This window comes from Elephas maximus, chromosome 20 (assembly GCF_024166365.1).
Source record: "Elephas maximus indicus isolate mEleMax1 chromosome 20, mEleMax1 primary haplotype, whole genome shotgun sequence".
Lineage (NCBI taxonomy): Eukaryota > Metazoa > Chordata > Mammalia > Proboscidea > Elephantidae > Elephas > Elephas maximus.
In genome coordinates, this window is record NC_064838.1 from 25,034,444 (window position 1) to 25,053,688 (window position 19,245).

At 37.2% G+C, this 19,245-nt stretch overlaps 1 protein-coding gene across 4 annotated transcripts in view; it reads left to right on the top strand.

Annotated features, from left to right (window-relative positions):
• The window catches only part of CNTN6 (contactin 6), a 230,578-nt gene extending 211,622 nt beyond the window's left edge, over window positions 1-18,956 (top strand). For all 4 annotated transcript variants that reach the window (XM_049863033.1, XM_049863034.1, XM_049863036.1 and 1 more), the window contains 4 exons: window positions 652-838; window positions 16,369-16,481; window positions 17,847-18,015; window positions 18,856-18,956. In XM_049863033.1, the coding sequence (XP_049718990.1) occupies window positions 652-838; window positions 16,369-16,481; window positions 17,847-18,015; window positions 18,856-18,956 (570 nt within the window). The remainder of the gene's footprint in view (window positions 1-651; window positions 839-16,368; window positions 16,482-17,846; window positions 18,016-18,855) is intronic.
• The last annotated feature ends 289 nt before the right edge of the window (window positions 18,957-19,245 follow it).

A 19,245-nucleotide genomic window follows, 5' to 3' on the forward strand; every position in this document is an offset into this window, starting at 1 on the left:
TACTACTCCATTCCTGGAGTACTTTACCACTTATCTGATATTTATTTCTTAACATCCATTTCCAGTCTCCACTTCTCTTTAAACTCTTTTCTGATCACTCATCAGTGTTGTCTTTCTAAAAACTCACAGCGTTTTTTTAATCTTTTTTTTTCTAAAGCATCTTATGTTTTTTTCACATAAATATTCTAACTTCTTAACTAGATTACAAGGCCAGGCACCAAGCTCTATTTTCTTTTGTTCTCTTCAATGAGCCTAAAGCAATGCTAATGCATAGGAAGGTATCAGTGTAAAGCAAATGATTAATTAAACTGTGATTCAAAGAACTCTGGAAGAAATGTCCATAGCAAAGCCTTATAAATGACGTATTTGGTTAATGGTTTGAATCTTGTTTTGGTTTGACTCATAGTCTTCTTTAGATATATATCATGAAATACTTTATCTCAATAATCTAAAATGCCCAGTTCTTTAAATTATGAATCTGTATTTACCTCTTGTATTTTTATTTCCTCCTTATATGTATTAGACTGATTACTTTGCTGTTGTTTACCTGTTTTATTTAGAAAATATTCTGCCATTTATGCTTCTGTCTCCTTCTCATATCCCAGTTGTTGGGAAACAATGACTTGCTTGTTCTTTATTCTTAATGATCAGGTGTTATACTGGACAGATGACTCCAAAGAATCCATGATTGGTAAAATTAGAGTTAGTGGAAATGTCACAGTCAAAAACATCACAGGGCTGAAGGCAAATACACTCTACTTTGCTTCTGTGAGAGCTTACAATACTGCTGGAACAGGGCCCTCAAGCACCCCTGTCAATGTCACCACCAAAAAGTCTCGTAAGTATACATCACACTCTGGGTACCAAGGTTCATCTATAAACACAAACATATTTCTTTGCTTAATCTCTCTTTCTTTCTTCCTACCTTATCTTGGTATTGCCTAGTTTGTTTGGTTAATTGATCTGTTCCTTAAATGTAATTGTTGAAAATGATCAAAATAAACTGACATGCTCTTTCTAGAATCCCCAAAGGAGAAGGTACTCTGTAGATGAAAGGCACAAGAGTATATTGTTTAAAAGCCTAGGCTCTGATTCTCTCCACTAACCTGAGTTCAAAAGCTGGGCTTTCGTGCTTGGAATCTTAGATGGCTATTTAATCTCTCAGAGTTTCAGTTTCCTCAGCTGTAGAATGAAGAAAAAGTAGTACTTACAAATTACATATCAAATTGTGGATGACATTGCAAAGAATGGGAATTCCAGAACATTTAATTGTGCTCCTGAGGGACCTGTACATAGATCAAGAGGCAGTCATTCAAACAGAACAAGGGGCTACTGCATGGTTTAAAGTCAGGAAAGGTGTGCGCCAGGGTTGTATCCTTTCATCATGCTTATTCAATCTGTATGCTGAGCAAATAATCAGAGAAGCTGGACTACATGAAGAAAAATGGGGCATCAGGATTGGAGGAAGACTCATTAACAACCTGCATTATGCAGATGACACAACCTTCCTTGTTGAAAGTGAAGAGGAATTAAAGCACTTACTGATGAAGATCAAAGACTACAGCCTTCAGTATGGATTACATCTCAACATAGAGAAAGCAAAAATCCTCACAACTGAACCAATAAGTGATGGTCCGTGATAAACAGAGAAAAGGTTGAAGCTGTCAAGGATTTCATTTTATTTGGATCCACAATCAATAGCCATGGAAGCAGCAGTCAAGAAATCAAATGACACAATGCATCGTGGAAATCTGCTGCAAAAGACCTCTTTAAATTGTTGAAAAACAAAAACGTCACTTTAAGGACTAAGGTGTACCTGACCCAAGCCATGGTATTTTCAATTGCTTCATATGCATGTGAAAGCTGAACAATGAATAAAGAAGACAAAGCTGAACAATGAATAAGACCAAAAAACAATTGATGCCTTCGAATTGTGGTGTTGGGAAAGAACAAAAGAAGGAACAAATCTGTATTGGAGAAGGCACAGCCAGAATACTCCTTAGAAGTGAGGCTGGCAAGACTATGTCTCACATACTTTGGACATGTTATCAGGAGGGACCAGTCCCTGGAGAGGGACGTCATGTTTGGTCAAGTGGTCGTCGAAAAAGAGGAAGACCCTCAATGAGATAGATTGACACAGAGGCTGCAACAATGAACTCAAGCATAACAACCATTGTGAGGATGGTGCAGAACCAGGCAGTGTTTTATTCTGTTGTACATAGGGTCGCTGTGAATCAGAACTGACTCAATGGCACCTAACAACAACAACATATATATGCTGACAGGGTTTTGCTCAGGGTTGAAAGAAATAATTGATAGAAGACACCTAGCACATGCCTTAGTATGTGCTCAGTAAATGTTTTGTGTTGTTAATTTTGTAATCACTGTACAGTCCTAGATTGTACCTTGATGTAATCCTAGCATTTTGAGATATCTAGATCTTACCCACCAGTGCAAGAATTAATTTTGCTTCTACTTTTTATCTTCTTTAATGATTACCCAAGTGTCTTTAACATAGAAAACATCCTTTTAATAATAGATGAATGATGGTTGCTGCTTTTGACCTTCTGATTGAGTGGGGTGTTAATATAAACATTCTGTAATATGAAGCACATAATAGAGAAAGGTCTGATTAGACGTTACTTAGTAATATCTGTGTAATATACTTTTTATAATCACATAAAATTTATATATTTTTTGTACATTGTAGAACAAACAAAATTATTAGTGTTAGTAGGCTTTTAAAAACACATTTTTGGGTCTCTGAATCCTGCTGAACAGAGAGTAACAAATATGTTCACTTATATTTGAAAAAGACTAAGACATGAATAGGAAGTCCAAACATTAGTGGTGCAAACATTAATGCACTTGGCTGCTAACTGAAAGGTTGGAGATTTGAGTCTACCCAGAGGCACTTCAGAAGAAAGGGCTGGTGATCTACTTCTGAAAAGTCAGCCATTGAAAACTCTGTGGAACACAGTTCTACTCTGATACACATGGGGTCCCACTATGGATTTGGAATTGACTTTATGGGAACTGGTTTCATTTAAGACATGAATAGATTGCCACTAACAAACAGGAAAAATACAGCTTACCTGTGAATGCTCTATTAGTATTTCTCCTCTATTTTGGGAAAGATCAGGTAGTTGAGAAGAGTTTGAATATCAAGGCTATTTTGAATGTCAAGGTTATTTTCCCTTACATATAAACTCATCATGTCCGTGAAGAACTTGGAAATCATCTAAGTTAATAGGTCTTTGATTATAGAGTGCATTATTCAGTTATGTTTACATCACCAGAGAAGCAGCCAGAGTCCTATGTTCCAATTCTAGGTACATCACAGACTCAGGAGCTGAAACAGGACAAGACATTCTATTTCTCTAATTTCTTATCGGTTAAATGGAAATATCTTCTGCCCTCACTAACTTCCCAAATTATCTGTGAGGCACATCAAGTTGTAAGTATAGAAGCACCTTGGAAAATACAAAGTATCATGGAATGACTAAGAGGGAAAACAAACAAACTGACAAAAAGCTCTAAGATTAATCCATTTTAAGTTTAGCATATACGTGGACCTACATTCTTGAACCAGCTTTCTTCCAGTCCGCACAGTCTGGCACAGCCTGGGCTGTGAGTTTTCCTCAAAAACTGATTGGCTAGAGATATAGTTCTCTTCTTCTTTTTTTATTCCACGTAGACTAAATCAGTGCAGTCACTGTCAGATACCTCTATCTATGATTTGCTTCCACGGCCTTTCTGGAGTCTAGCCACTTTCAACTCATCTGAAAATCTCCAATCCATCAGTGATTTTAAGATTGCCCAGACATTTAGTTCTAGCTGATTGAGAGATGCCAAATGCACAAAAACTCTTGTGTATGATTCAGTTTCTAACTTAAGAAAAATCAAGACTGTTTAGAAATATGTAAAGACAGTATTCTTTATAAAAAAGCATAACTCAACAACAAAAAGACAAACAGTCCAATCAAAAAATGGGCGAAGGACATGGACAGACACTTCACCAAAGAGGGCATTCAGGCGGCCAACAAATACATGAAAAGATGTTTGTGATCATTAGGCATTAGAAAGATACAAATTAAACTAAAATGAATTATCATCTGATCCAGCAAAAATGGCAATGATCAAAAAAAACAGAAAACAAATACTGGTGAGGTTGTAGGGGTATCAGAACTCTTATACATTGCTGGTGGGATTGTAAAATGGTACAACCACTATGGAAAACAGTATGGTGCTTCCTCTAAAAGCTAGAAATAGAAATACCTTATGACACAGTAATCCCACTCCTGGGTATATATATCCTGTAGATATAAGAGCAGTGACATGAATAGGCATACGCATAGCTATGCTCAATGCAGCATTATTTACAACAGCAAAAAGAAGAAAACAACCTAAGTGCCCATTCATGGATGAATGGATAAACAAATTGTGGTACATGCACATAATGGACTACTCTGCAAATACAAAGAATAATGGAGAGTCCCTAAAACATCTTATAACATGGATGAATCTGGAGGACATTATGCTAAGTGAAATGAGTCAATCACAAAAAGACAAAGATTGTATGGTCCCACTATAAAAAGTCAAGAATAGATATGTACACAAAAGCGAAGTTCTTTGACGGTTACCAGGGATAAGAGGAAGAGGAAGGGGGAATCGCTTTTTGTATAGTAAACACTGGTTACTTCTGGAGATGGGAAAAGCAAGGCCAAGTATAGGTGAAGTCAGTACAATCCGACCAAGGTAAATAAAGACTAAAAGAAGTATATGAGAAAAAATGCTTTAACAGGTACAATTTTGCAACAGCAGTAAAAACAAACAAAAAATATGTGCATGGGAATGTGCAGAAAGATGTGTAAAAAAGGAATATGTGAGTAAATGCAGGTGCATATATAGGTGTATCTGTAGGCATATGTATATATACGTTTGTGTGTGTTGCATATATATCCACATATATATCAAACCATAGGGGGCACAGTTACAGAAGCTTCCTAGACATATACAAACAACTCTCAGGATTGGTTTACTGGGTTAAAAGACTTGGGACCACAGTTTTGGGGGATAAGTTAGTCAATTGGCATAACACAGTTCACAAAGATAATATTCTACATCCTAGTTTGGTGAGTAGTGTCTAAAGTCTTAAAAGCTTGAGAGCAGCCATCTAAGATACAACTATTGGTATTTACTCACACGAAGCAAAGGAGAATGAAGGAAACCAAAGGCTCAAAGAAGAAACCGATCCAGAGGACTAATAGCCCACAAGAACCACAGCCTCTTCTAACCTGAAACTAGAAGAACTACATGATGCTCGGCTACCACTACCCACCATTCTGACCTGGGACACAATAGAAGGTCCTGGATAGAATGGGAGAAAGATGTAGAACAAAACTCAAATTCCTAAAAACAGCCAGATCTACTGCACTGATAGAGACTAGAGGAACCCCTTAGACTACCACCCTAAGCCTAATTTTGAACAGGGAATTGAAGCTATTTTTGCAGGTCATCTTTCAGCCAAATAACAGAGTGGCTTAGAAAATAAATAATATACCCATGAATAATGTGCTCCCTTAAATAATTAACTATATGAGACCAAATGGGCAACATTTACCCACAAGCAAAGATGAAAAGGCAAGGAAGGGAAGGGACGTTAGATCAACAGAAACAGAACAAACAGAATGGAAATAATGAGAATGCCAACACATTGTAAAAATTGTAACCAGTAGCACAGAACAATTTGTATAAAAATTGTTAAAGGGAACCCTAATTTGCTGTGTAAACTTTCACCTAAAACACAATATTATTATTATTTTAAAGCATAGATTTATATGTTGACAAACTGATAATTTGGTACAGTTGTTGAGCGAAGACTCAGGTTAATTTTTATTATATGTAATCAAATTGACGTTTTTAGGAGGACTGAACCTGAAAAAAGGAACATATTATTTACTTCAAATATATATTTCTGTGACCTGAATTTGCTAGTTTCGTTTTTCAAGTAAGCTAAATTAACTACATGTTAACTTGTACTAACCTACTCTGCCTGAATTTGGATTGGATGCCAAGAACATCATTGATGGTTTGCCTCAGGGTTAACCCACACAGCCTCATCATCGAGTAGGGGATGTGTCTTTTCAAAAGCTTATTTAATAAGGAGTATTTTAACCCTGGTGGTATAGTGGTTAAGAGCTACACCTGCTAACCAAAAGGTTGGTAGTTTGAATCCACCAGGCGCTCCTTGAAATCCTTATGCAGCAGTTCTACTCTGTCCTGTGGGCACTTCTACTCTGTTCTTTAGGGTCGCTATGAGTCGAAATTGACTTGATGGCAATGAGTTTCATTTGTTTTGTTTTGTTTTTTGTTGTTGTTGTTTGTAATTTAACCCAGGAGCCCTGGTGGCACAGTGGTTAAGAGTTCAGGTTGCTAACCAAGAGGTCAGCAGTTTGAATTCACCTGTCGCTCTTTAGAAACCGTATGGGGAGTTCTACTCTGTTCTATAGGGTCACTATGAGTAGGAATCAACTTGATGGCAACGTTTTGTGTTGTTTTAAGTTTAACCCAAGATACAACACTAAAATACATCTGCTGAGGAAAAGTGAGAAGAGAGTAAGAAATTTAGAAAGGAGGTTAGTGTTTGAGCATCCATCTTCTTTCTTAACAAAACAACAACAAAAAACCTTTGTAATTTCTAAACATTTTTATGACAAACCTGTTTGAATGTTTCTTGAATTTGGCTTGCACCAGCCTGTACGCATCAGTATCATTACCAAAATAACCAACAAGAATTTTGGGAATAATGAGGTTATATCTGTCTTCATTTCGTTGTATTTGAGTACCACTCAAGTCTCTAATTTCATTCTTTTGACATTCTGTATCACTGGCATTGTAAAAATAAAGAGTAACTCTACTAGTTTCCTATCACTGCTCTAACAAATCACCATAAATTTAAAACAATGAAAATTTATTATCTTACAGTTCTGGAGGTCAGAAACGGGTTTTATGGGCCTGAAATCAAGGTGTCAGCAGGGTCATGCTCTCTCCAGAGGCTCATTTCCTTTCCTTTTCCAGTTTCTAGGGACTGCCTACATTCTTTGGCTTGTGACCCCTTCCTCCATCTTCAAAGCCAGCAGTGCAGCATCTTCAAACCCCTCTCCAACTCAGACGTTTGCTTCTGTTGTCACATCTCCTTCTCTGACTCTCCTGTTTCCCTCTTTCCCTTATAAGATCCCTTGTGAGTACATGGAGCCAGCCTGAGTAACTCAGGACACTCTCTTCATACAAGATTCTTAACTTAATCACATCTTCAATGTCCCTTTTTCCATGCAAGATAACATATTCACAGATTCTGGGAATTAAGAGGGGGACATATTTGGGGACCCCTTATTCTGCCCATCACAATTACATTTCATTGAGCACTTCTATGTGCAGGGCCCTGTTGTTAAATTTCTACATAAATCATCTCATTTAATTTTTATGAGAAATGAAGGAGGTTGATACTTTAACACCTAGATATTAGAAAACAGGTGCTTAGAAACATTTTATGCCCCCTGTTAGACTGACACACTACACACCAAAACTAAACCTGTTGCTGTCTAGTTGATTAAATTTTCTCCTCTTATGACCCCTGAGCTAGTTTAGAGTCTTCATCTTTAAACATCTAACTAGTTGCTCTTCCTCCGGGCTCTCAAATTTTCAGTCCAAACCTCAAACTGCTTGATATTTTTTTTCCTGAAACTAGCTCGTTTCCCTCTTGCCCCCCCCTCCATAATTCTGTTGACCACTCTATTCCCAAGAACAAAGGCTAAAAGAAAGGTATACTAGATCCTTCACAACTTGTCCCAAACTTCCTTTTTATCCCTTGCCTAATTAACCTAGCCCTGGCAGCACTAGACTTATTGAGCTCCTAAAGTCTAATATTTACTTATCTGTCTTCATGTATTTTTCCACCTTGCCTTGCCCCAGCCATACCTATAAACTGTCAAATGCCCTTTCTGCCTCTCTATCACTTTCCCAGTTTCCCCTTTTATACATATTTGCATTTTCTGGGTTTTCCCATAACATTGGCCCTTGTGAGACAGTATTGCATAATGAAAAGAACACGGATTTCAGAGTGACACAAAGTTGGATGTGAATCCCAGTTCAGCCATGTACTAGCTATGTGATAGGCCTAATTATCTGAAAACTCCGAATCCATTTTTTTTTCCATCTGAAAAACAGAAATGGCAATACTTACCTCTAGAGTTTGCTCTAAGAACTATTGTTATTATGAACACCGAGGTAACCAAGAGGTTAACGTACAGACAGCTGAGCGCACAGCATGTACTATTATATTCCACCTTTAAGACAATTTTATTCTCTTTGCATTTTTTTAATGTAACAAAGTATGCCTTTTTCTTTTTTATTTATATATTTGTTGCAAAATTTTTCTTCAGGGGTCATGGAAGGACATCAAAAGCAAAGACAAAAGTGCTTTAATAAAACATTAAGGAGAGCCCTGACTTCAAGTGTTAGCCCTAAATCTAGCTTTGATTTTCCATGTCCTTGAGATGGCATCAAAATTACATCTGAGTCGTGGTGTTAGCACAAAGTGTTGGCATCCATCACACTTTCATACCGCCACTGTCTAGATTTTCAATCTGAGACACGGCTCACAGTTACCAAAAGCTTTGCCTGTTCTGATTGGCTAAGCTAGCAGAAGACAGCCTTTTTTCTTTATTTAAATAATGGAGATTCAGTCATTCATTCAACAAATAGTGCTTCCCATGAGCCATGCAAAGGGTTGGATGCTGAGAGCTTCATGAAGATTAAAGCGGCCATAGTCTCTCTCTTCAACCAATTTCTATTTTAGTGGGGAGGCAAATCGAGACAAGTAAAAGTACAAAGAAATAAAATAATAATAATTAACAAAAAGTATGATGAAGAAAATACCTAAGAAGGAGGGCCTTTACGGAGGGCCTTTGATGTCATCTAAGATAAAAAGGTAATAGTACAAACAGACCACTACACAGAAAAAGCAGAGAATGTAAAGCTTGAAAAGTGATTGTTATAACAGTATCTGTTTATGACTATGATGATGATAGTAGTTTCTTAAAAATAAATGTTAGTGTTTCAACTGTTAGTACAGAGGCTTAGTATTGCCATATAACTGATGTATTGGAAAAAGAAAACTGAGGGATACTACAAATATATTGTGATGCACACAGACATCACATAAATGGAATTAGGATTTACAACTAAAAGAGAGAAAAATATTTACATCAATCCCAAGAGGAATAATAAAACAAAAACAAAACATTGCTTATTTACAGAGAGTCAGACCCAGTAACAGAGTTGGCAAATTCTGGTTGACTCTGGCCCCTGACATTGACTGATTAGTGCTCTGCACTAGATTCCTTCTTCCTGTAAATATGCAGTCAATCCATATTTAGACATAAAGGAAGCATTAAGATTTTATTTCATCTTGCACTTATGTTCTTTCTCTCTTGCCCAAATGTCAGCCCCATGCTGCTACTTAGAAGTGCAACATAAGAAGTTGTTTTTGAATTGAGTTCACAGCGTGAACTACAATTGAATATAAATGCCATCTACAGAAAAATTGATCACAGGGAAACCATTAGAGCTGTGCAGGGCTGGTTTAATGCAGTACTGCCATTCGATTAATAGAAAATTATTTAGACTTTGGAAATTGCCTGAAAGGATTAAAAAATAAATATTAAAGTGCTTGTTTGTTGGCCATTGACCAATTTGGTACAAACATCCATGCATGTGTTCCATATTATTATGTTACAGTGTTTTGGTTTTTTAAGGTAATAGAAATTTCAATTTCATGTCTATTTACAATCAAGTTTAATTACCACATTGAACTCATGAAGCTAGAACTGTTAACAGAGTACAGATAAAGGTAGGGGTCTTCTAAAGTCTTCAGAAACATATATATACGTGTATATATGAGAAACCCTGGTGGCATAGTGGTTAAGTGCTACGGCTGCTAACCAAAGGGTTGGCAGTTTGAATCCACCAGGCGCACCTTGGATACTCTGTGGGGCAGTTCTACTCTGTCCTATAGGGTTGCTATGAGTCGGAATCGACTCGACGGCACTGGGTTTTTTTTTTCTTTTTCGGTTTATATATACAGTATACCACTATGGGGCAATTCTACTCTATCCTATAGGGTCGCTATGAGTCGGAATCGACTCGATGGCCCTGGGTTTTTACTGGGACTAGACATAAATCATTGACGTTGGAGACACAACATATATACAGATAAGAAAGGCTATATAGACTATGAGAGCTTCCCAGGTAATTAGCTGAGACTTACCTCTTTATCTCCTTTTCACATAAGGAACCAAAGAAAGGACAATATTATTCGGGAATAATCTTGAAAATACACCAATTATATTTAAGAAGGGAATCATTTGCAAACTTTAAAATTGTATTCTTAGTAACAAACCACTCTCAAAACAATTGAAAAATGTCATAACAGCAGACTAGGGAACTGCTACTCAGCAAAGAGAATGAACATTTATCGAGCTTTCAACGTGTTGTTGTTGTTGTTAGGTGCCATCGAGTCATGACTAACCAAATGAGAAATGTTTCCTATTGTATTTTACGTAAGCTAAAATCTTAAAATGTAGGTCCTATTTCTCTCATTTCAACAATGGGAAATCAGGCCTCTTGGAATAGGCTAGGTACAGATTCAAGTCTCTCTGAATACAAAGTCCAAGACTGAGCAGTAAAGCATTCTAAGTAATCCATACAATTTGCTTATCCTTCCAAAGTATGGAGATTTTCATTCCTGAGAGAACTATTCTCATTTTATGTCCACAAAATATTTTACTTCTGCTTTGGTAGATGAGAAAACAAATACTAAGGGTAAGTGTCATCATCAAGTTCACAAATTTGTCCACGTAGTTGGTAGAAGTTTGTTCTTTTGTCCCCTAGCATGGTGCTTCATCAATGGATTCATAGTGTTGAAAACAGCACCTTTTCACTAAAATTAAAAAAGAAAGCAAACACAGCAATAGAGGAAAACTTCAGAATTCATCGCTGTCAAAGACAGCAAAGGAGTGAATTTATGTTTGCTCTGTATTGATTGTATGATGTTGCTAATTTGAGTGCTGGTTTTAAAGAACACAGAGATAAAAAAAAAATGTGTCAAAAAGAGTATACGAGATATTAGACTTTTGACATCCTGTTAAGAATGTTAGTATTTTCTATAGTTGAGAAAAAAGGTTAGAAAAGGCACTTTGGGGATAAGTTGAGGGAGAATAGTTATGAAACCATTGTTGTTGCCATCCAGTCTTTCAGAAATAAATTTACTGACAAGCATTCACTGAGTGTTTACTAAGTGCAAAACCCTCTGGCCTTTAGTTATCATTGGGTTTATATTGCCAAGAATTGTGCTAGGGCATGAGCAATCCAATTTGCTTGTCCATCTTAAAAATCCATATAGATTGGTGTGGATTTGGCAATGAAAACTGGCCTGGTTTGTTAGACAACATAATGAATGGGGTGACCATATTGTGTCATTCATAGATTGACCCACAGCCCAATACGTAATCAATATGACCTGACAGAATCACACAGGACTCTGAACATTTTTTTTCTTTTTTCAACCATTCTAATCTGCAAAGCCATTTATTTAACAAATATGAATTGTTTGTGTATATAGTATGTAAGTGTATGTAGTCAAACACTGTGCTAATCAAAAAACCCATTGTTGTCGATTCAATTCTGATTCCTAGTGACCCTACAGAACAGAGTAGAACTGCCCCATAGGGTTTCCAAGGAGCAGCTGGTGGATTCAAACTGCTATCCTTTTTGTTAGCAGTTGAGCTCTTAGTCACTGTGCCACCAGGGCTACAGGCACTGTGCTAGGGGCTGGTAATTTAGAGCTGAATAGAAACACACAGCCAAGAATAACTATGATTCAGTGTGATAAATCCATAATAAAATATTAATTGAGCCTTATGGTAGCATAGGTGGTTGTTATTATGTTTGAATCCATTATTGTGGCTATTGTGTCAATTCATCGCATTGAGGGTTTCCCTCAACCCTCTACCATCCATGATGTCACTTTCTAGCGATAGGAGGGAATATTATTTCTCTTTCTGTAGAAAATGACATGAAAAACCAAAAAAACCAAACCCAGTACCGCTAAGTCAGTTCTGACTCATAGCGACCCTATAGGACAGAGTAGAACTGCCCCATAGAGTTTCCAAGGAGCGTCTAGTGGATTCAAACTGCTGACCCTTAGGTTAGCAGCCATAGCACTTAACCACTACGCCACTAGGGGTTCCGGAAAATGACATTGTACTTGGTAAAAGAGAAACACTGTTGGTGCAGTGATTAAGTGCTTGGCTGCTAATCAGAAAGTCAGTGGTTCGAACCTACCAGCCGCTCCGTGAGAGAAAGATGTGGGACTCTGCTCCTGTAAAGATTTATAGCCTTGGAAACCATATGGGGCAGTTCTACTCTGTCCTATAGGGTCACTATGAATCAGAAATGGCAGCAACGGGTTTTTGGTGTCATGTACCAACTCTGGTGTAAGTGGCTGGGTGAACAAAAGTGATATCCCAATATGTCTGAAGAAGCAAGGGAATGTTTAATGCAATGCAAGGTACCCTGAATGCAGCAAGAGGTGAATCTTTCCGTGAAGAGATGAAATAGCAGTTGAATCAGGGCCCTGAAAGAGATCATTTCCATTTCCTTCAGTGTTATAATGAGTTATATATTATGTTCATTCAGCCTTACAAATTCAAGTAAGATGCCAAAAACATCTTCCTGGGCAGTTTTATCTTTGCCTTTACTTTCCAGTTTAATTATTTTTAATCTCTCCAGTTTCTTTAATCTCAGAAATAATCGTTTGGACTCAAATCTTTGAGAACCAGCATGTTGTCATGGAGAAACACTAGATGGGAAACCAGTAGACCAGGATTCTGATTTGTCTCAGCCAATCATTAACTGCCTGCTTAGGGATGAGTGGCTTCCCAAACTCGACTCTGATTTTCTTGTATGTAAAATTCTCTAGTTGGATTAGATTTATTATTTTAGAAAGCTAATTCTAAATCCCTTTTCCCTTACTTCTCATCATTGCCCTCCCAGACAACAATAGTTTCAGGAAACTAAAAGCTACAGTTTGGATTTAGAGTAGACACCTTTTGAAATGTTTACCCAGTTTGTAATGATTTTCCCTTTTCTTGGTTCCCATCAGCTATATCTATTTGAAATGGCTTTTGCCTTTCTCACTGGCTGGCCACAGTTAGTCGGGCTAGGATAGACACATGGCCAAATTAAGCCACTCATCACCTCTCACCTGAGATTTCCAGCTTGGGGTAACAATCTTTGAACTACAGATGGCTTAAAACTTCAGGTATGGTGGCAGTCATGTTTTCTGCCATGTGAACTGAGAATGAAAAAGAGAGATAGCAATACAACCTTGCAAAAAACACTGCTGTGAGAAAGAGTCAGAGATTGCTCCTTGGACCTTTGCATTTTCTCCTTTGTCCTTGCTTAGGATCTGATGCATTCTGCCATGTGTTCTATGAAAATCCCTTATAGCCTTAACAATCTATTACCAATATACTGCTTAAAATATCTTAATCTGATTGTGTTACAGCTAAAGAGATCTAACAAATGTAAGGTTAAAAAGCAAAAGACTATTAAGAATGAACACATCCATGCTGAATCCGCATGCCATTCGAATCCACCAGGCACTCCTTGGAAACTCTATGGGGCAGATCTACTCTGTCCTATAGGGTTGCTATGAGTTGGAATCGACTCGATGGCAATGTTTTTTTTTTTTTTTTTTTTAAATGCTGATATAAAAGGCTTTCAGCCAAGATTTGCTTGATATGCTCATTGATTGATAGCCAAATGGAACACAGGACAATGGGCCCTCCATCTATTTAAATATTGCTCAACAGCAATGATTAATAAATTAATACTGGACATGACACAAGTCATATAAGTTTGTTATGAAGACATTCCCAAATAACCAGAATTTGAATGAATTTGCTTACCCTGATGAGAGTTAATATATTTCAAATGCCACTGAAAACATATAACTCTTTCTAATCATCCACGGTTTATTTTTTGTTTTCACGTTGATGGTTCATATAGTAACTGTTATGAATTGAATTATGTCCCCCCAAAAATACATGTTGTAGATCTGAACCTCTGTGCCTGTGGTTAAAATCCCATTTGGGAATGGGATGTCTTTGTTATGCTAGTGAGGCAGGGTTAGTGTAGGATGTATTTTGAGTCAGTCTCTTGACATTAGGACAAGCAAGCAAGCAGAGTTGAGGGAAGAGAGATGCTAAGCCATATGAAGATCAGCCAGGAGCAGAAGCTCAGAAGAGACAAAGACCTACCTCCAGAACAGAAAGAAAGAGGAAGCCTTCCCCTAGAGCCAGCACTCTGAATTGAGATATCTATCCTCCTAAACTATGAGATTATCATGACATGTGCAAAGAGCTGGAGACGGAAAACCAAAAGGGAAGAACACGCTCGGAGTTTCTCAAGCTGAAAAACTGAAGAAAAAATTCAAGCTTCGAGTTGCAATAGTGAAGGATTCTACGGGGAGAATATTAAACGACGCAGGAAGCATCAAAAGAAGATGGAAGGAATACACAGAGTCATTATACCAAAAAGAATTAGTCAATGTTCAACCATTTCAAGAGGTGGCATATGATCAGGAACTGACGGTACTGAAGGAAGAAGTCCAAGCTGCTCTGAAGGCACTGGCGAAAAACAAGGCTCCAGGAATTGATGGAATACCTGTGGAGATGTTTCAACAAACAGATGCAGCGCTGGATGTACTCACTCGTTTATGCCAAGAAATATGGAAGACAGCTTCCTGGCCAACTGTCTGGAAGAGATCCATATTTATGCCTATTCCAAAGAAAGGTGATCCAACTGAATGTGGAAATTATGGAACAATATCATTAATATCACATGCAAGCAAATTTTCTCTGAAGATATTCGAAAATGGCTGCAGCAGTATATCAACAGGGAACTGCCAGAAATTCAGGCCTGTTTCAGAAGAGGATGTGGAACCAGGGACATCATTGCTGATGTCAGATGGATCCTGGTTGAAAGCAGAGAATACCAGAAGGATGCTTACCTGTGTTTTATTGACTATGCAAATGTATTCGACTGTGTGGATCATAACAAATTACGGATAACATTGTGAAGGATGGAAATTCCAGCACACTTAATTGTGCTCATGAGGAACCTTTATATAGATCAAGAGGCAGTTGTTTGGACAGAACAAGGGGATACAGATTGGCTGAAAGTCAGGAAAGGTGTGTGTCAGGATTGTATTCTTTCACCATACCTATTTAATCTGTATGCTGAACAAATAATCCGAGGAACTGGACTATATGAAGAAGAATGGGGCATCAGGATTGGAGGAAAGCTCATTAACAACCTGTGTTATGCAGATGACACAACCTTGCTTGCTGAAAGTGAAGAGGACTTGAAGCACTTACTAATGAAGATCAAAGACCACAGGCTTCAGTATGGATTACACCTCAACATAAAGAAAACAAAAATCCTCACAACTGGACCAATGAGGGACAACATGATAAGTGGAGAAAAGACTGAAGTTGTCAAGGATTTCATTTTACTTGGATCCACAATCAACAGCCATGGAAGCAGCAGTCAAGAAATCAAAAGATGCATTGCTTTGGGTAAATCTGCTGCAAAGGACCTCTTTAAAGTGTTGAAGAGCAAAGATGCCACCTTGAAGACTAAGGTGTGCCTGACCCAAGCCATGGTATTTTCAATCGCATCATATGCATGTGAAAGCTGGACAATGAATAAGGATGACTGAAGAAGAAATGATACCTTTGAATTGTGGTGTTGGTGAAGAATATTGAATATACCATGGACTGCCAAAAGAAGGAACAAATCTGTCTTAGAAGAAGTACAGCCAGAATGCTACTTAGAGGCAAAGATGGGGAGACTGCATCTTACATACTTTGGACGTGTTGTCAGGAGGGATTTGGCCCTGGAGGAGGACATCATGCTTGGCGGAGTACAGGGTGAGGGGAAAAGAGGAAGACCCTCAATGAGATGGATTGACGCAGTGGCTGCAACAATGAGCTCAAGCATAACAATGATTGTGAAGATGGCTCAGGACCGGGCAGTGTTTCGTTCTGTTGTGCATAGGGTCGATATGAGTCGGAACCAACTCAACAGCACCTAACAACAAAAACAAACTATGAGATAATAAATTTCTGTTTGTTAAAGCCATCTACTTGTGGTATTTCTGTTATAGCAGCACTAGATAAGTAAGGCTGTAACCATGAAAGAATTAATATTCATTTGGATCTTATGATTATCTTTTTAAAGCTCCAAGTCAACCACCAGCAAATATTGCCTGGAAACTGACAAACTCTAAATTATGCTTGAACTGGGAGCATGTAAAAACCATGGAAAATGAGTCTGAAGTATTGGGCTACAAGGTGAGCATCTAGTTTCCCCTCTAATCCTATCAGTTATATTGAAAGAAACAGGAAATATCACAATCTAATAGAAAACAAATTATATGTACATGGGAGCATAGGAGTCTTTTCAAAACGTAGTTTCAAAAACATTTAACATTGTCAGTTACAAATTCTTAGTTGAAAAAGGTTTTATATTCACAGGTCTAGCAATGGATCATGGAACATCAGAAAATAAAGCTTTACAAGATGCAATTATATTTCTTCAAGTGACTCTCTTTGCCATTAAAAAGTGATATTTATGTAGGTAGTAGATATGAGATAAGAATAGGTTAGGGAATGTATTCAAATAGAATTTCTAGAACTTAGGCTGCAGTGTGATGTGATCTTCAAAGAACGTAAAAGGAATTTAACAAGAGTGTAGTCAAGAACCCAGAGCAAATCATTTCCATCAGTGTTAATGGACATCATCTCTTGGCAGAGCCATATATTCAGGCATTTGAAATGGGTCCAAACTAAACAGTGACTTTTTACAGTAAGCTCTGACAATAATAGCCTAAGCTACTTAATTAATAGAAATAAATCCATACAAAGTCCCTGAGTTACAGATGAGATCCCTTCCTGTGTCTTTAAGTCGAGTTTGTAAAGTAGGCAAGTCAGAACAGATGTGTACCAGGGTTTCAAATCAGTTCATTCCAGTCAGAAACCCTTCTGATAATTTGCATTTCCACTCAGATATACTGAATCAGAATATACATTTTAACAAGATTCCCAGGTGATTCTTACGTATAATAAATTTTGAGAAGCACTGCTCTACTACTGGTTCTCAGAACTGGTCCCTAACCAGAAGCATTAGCATGGCCTGGGAACTTGTTAGAAATGCAAATTCTCAGCATGAGTTTAAACTGAAATGAACCTGCTGAAGCTATTGTAGATATGGTTCTTATTTAGCCTTACTTTAGTGTTTTTTTTTTTTTAGTGCAAGAAAAGGCTCGAAGCCTTTTCAATTATTTAAAAGCTATGCATGCACAAAGTGAAGGTGATTGTTATGAAGAATTTGTTGCAAGTAGGGGTTGGTTCAACCATTTCAAAGAGAAGGCAAATTTACATAACACTAAACGGCAAGTACAAGTTGTCTGTAAGTCAGACATTCGTAATTCCGGGGAATTACTGTACCCTCATTTCAGGGGCATTGGCCAAAAAATGAAATTGGTTGCTTAACAAGAACAGCTCTGAATTTAATGAAAGTGGGTTTGGGTTCATCACTTGGTATTTCCATCTGGGGAGTGTAGCCTTTATAATAATATGCTTTAAATGCTCCATAACAGTTTCCAAACCTTACAAAAGCAACAAATCCATGTTAATTTGGTTCACCATTTTATGCAGATTCTGTACCGGCAAAACCGACAAAGTAAAACTCATATATTGGAAACAAACAATACATCAGCCGAGCTTCTGGTTCCATTTGAAGAAGATTACTTGATTGAAATAAGAACGGTCAGTGATGGTGGGGATGGAAGCAGCAGTGAGGAAATTAGGATTCCAAAAATGTCAAGTAAGTTGAGTCACCATTGCTACTGTAAATTTTGAATCTGGATAGCTGCAACAAGAAACGTGGGTGCTACGGAACTTTCCAACCCCTTGTTTAAATGTTGAATGAAAAAAATAATAAAAGACCCGTGTTGCCTTTTTCAGTTGTGAGCAAGAGGTAATGATCTAATTTTTCTTGATAACAGTCCCTTGAGTTTGTGACATGCTTATTTATACACAGTATTACTAACACTTTTATGTTTCCTCATTTGAATCTAAAAAAAAAAAAAACAACTATATGTCATCGATACATAATTTTTTTATTCTTTCTATTGCACAAAAAAAAACAAAGTTTCCCCATTGGTAACTACATGTCTCTTAGAGCAGGAATAACAAACATGAAGTACATGTAGATATATTGCCATTCCTGTACTCATGGCAGACATTACTAATCAACCACAGCATTCATACTGATAAGCCACACTTCAGAATCCTTCTCAATACAATGTTCTAAGCAGCCAACACCATTCAGAGTTAGCACATGATAATAATGTACTATTTCTGCTTTAGATGAATCACTAGCTCCTGAATCACTCGCACCTGAAGCTGTAGCTAAGTGAAAGTCATTTGCTGCCCAGAGATGGTCAAACTCTAATTTGCCCTTTTAAGATCTGGCCAGTGTAGGCATTTTTCTTTTACATTTTTACACGTAAAACAAAAACACTTCCTAAATTGAATATATTGTAAATGAAAAAAGTATAATAAAATATGTGAGAAATTACAGTATGAAAATAAGATCTTGAAGAATTAATCTACCAAGCAATTTTACTCTGTCTAAAGATGCCTTTGTTTTTATTTTTTTCAGGTTTAAGTTCCAGAGGAATTCAAGTCTTAGAACCTAGCATCCATTTTCTGCCAGTTGTACTTGTGACTTTTTACTCTTTTGCTATTCAGTCACTTATATGATGAATGAAACCATAAGTCTTTGAGAGATTTTTGAAAACAAAATATTCTCTGTAAATAAGATCTCTAGACCCCAGTCTCAAGACACACTCTTAATACAGACTTGTTTGGAAAGAAATAAAATGTATATTATTAAGATCTTGTAAATATCTACAGTACATCAATAAAACAATTTTAAACACTTTTGAATTTTAAAGTTCACACATGATTACATATGTTCAAAAGGTGCCAAATTACTAGTGGAGTTTTAACTACTGTGTCTTTTGAGTGACTTATATTAACCCATTGCCAT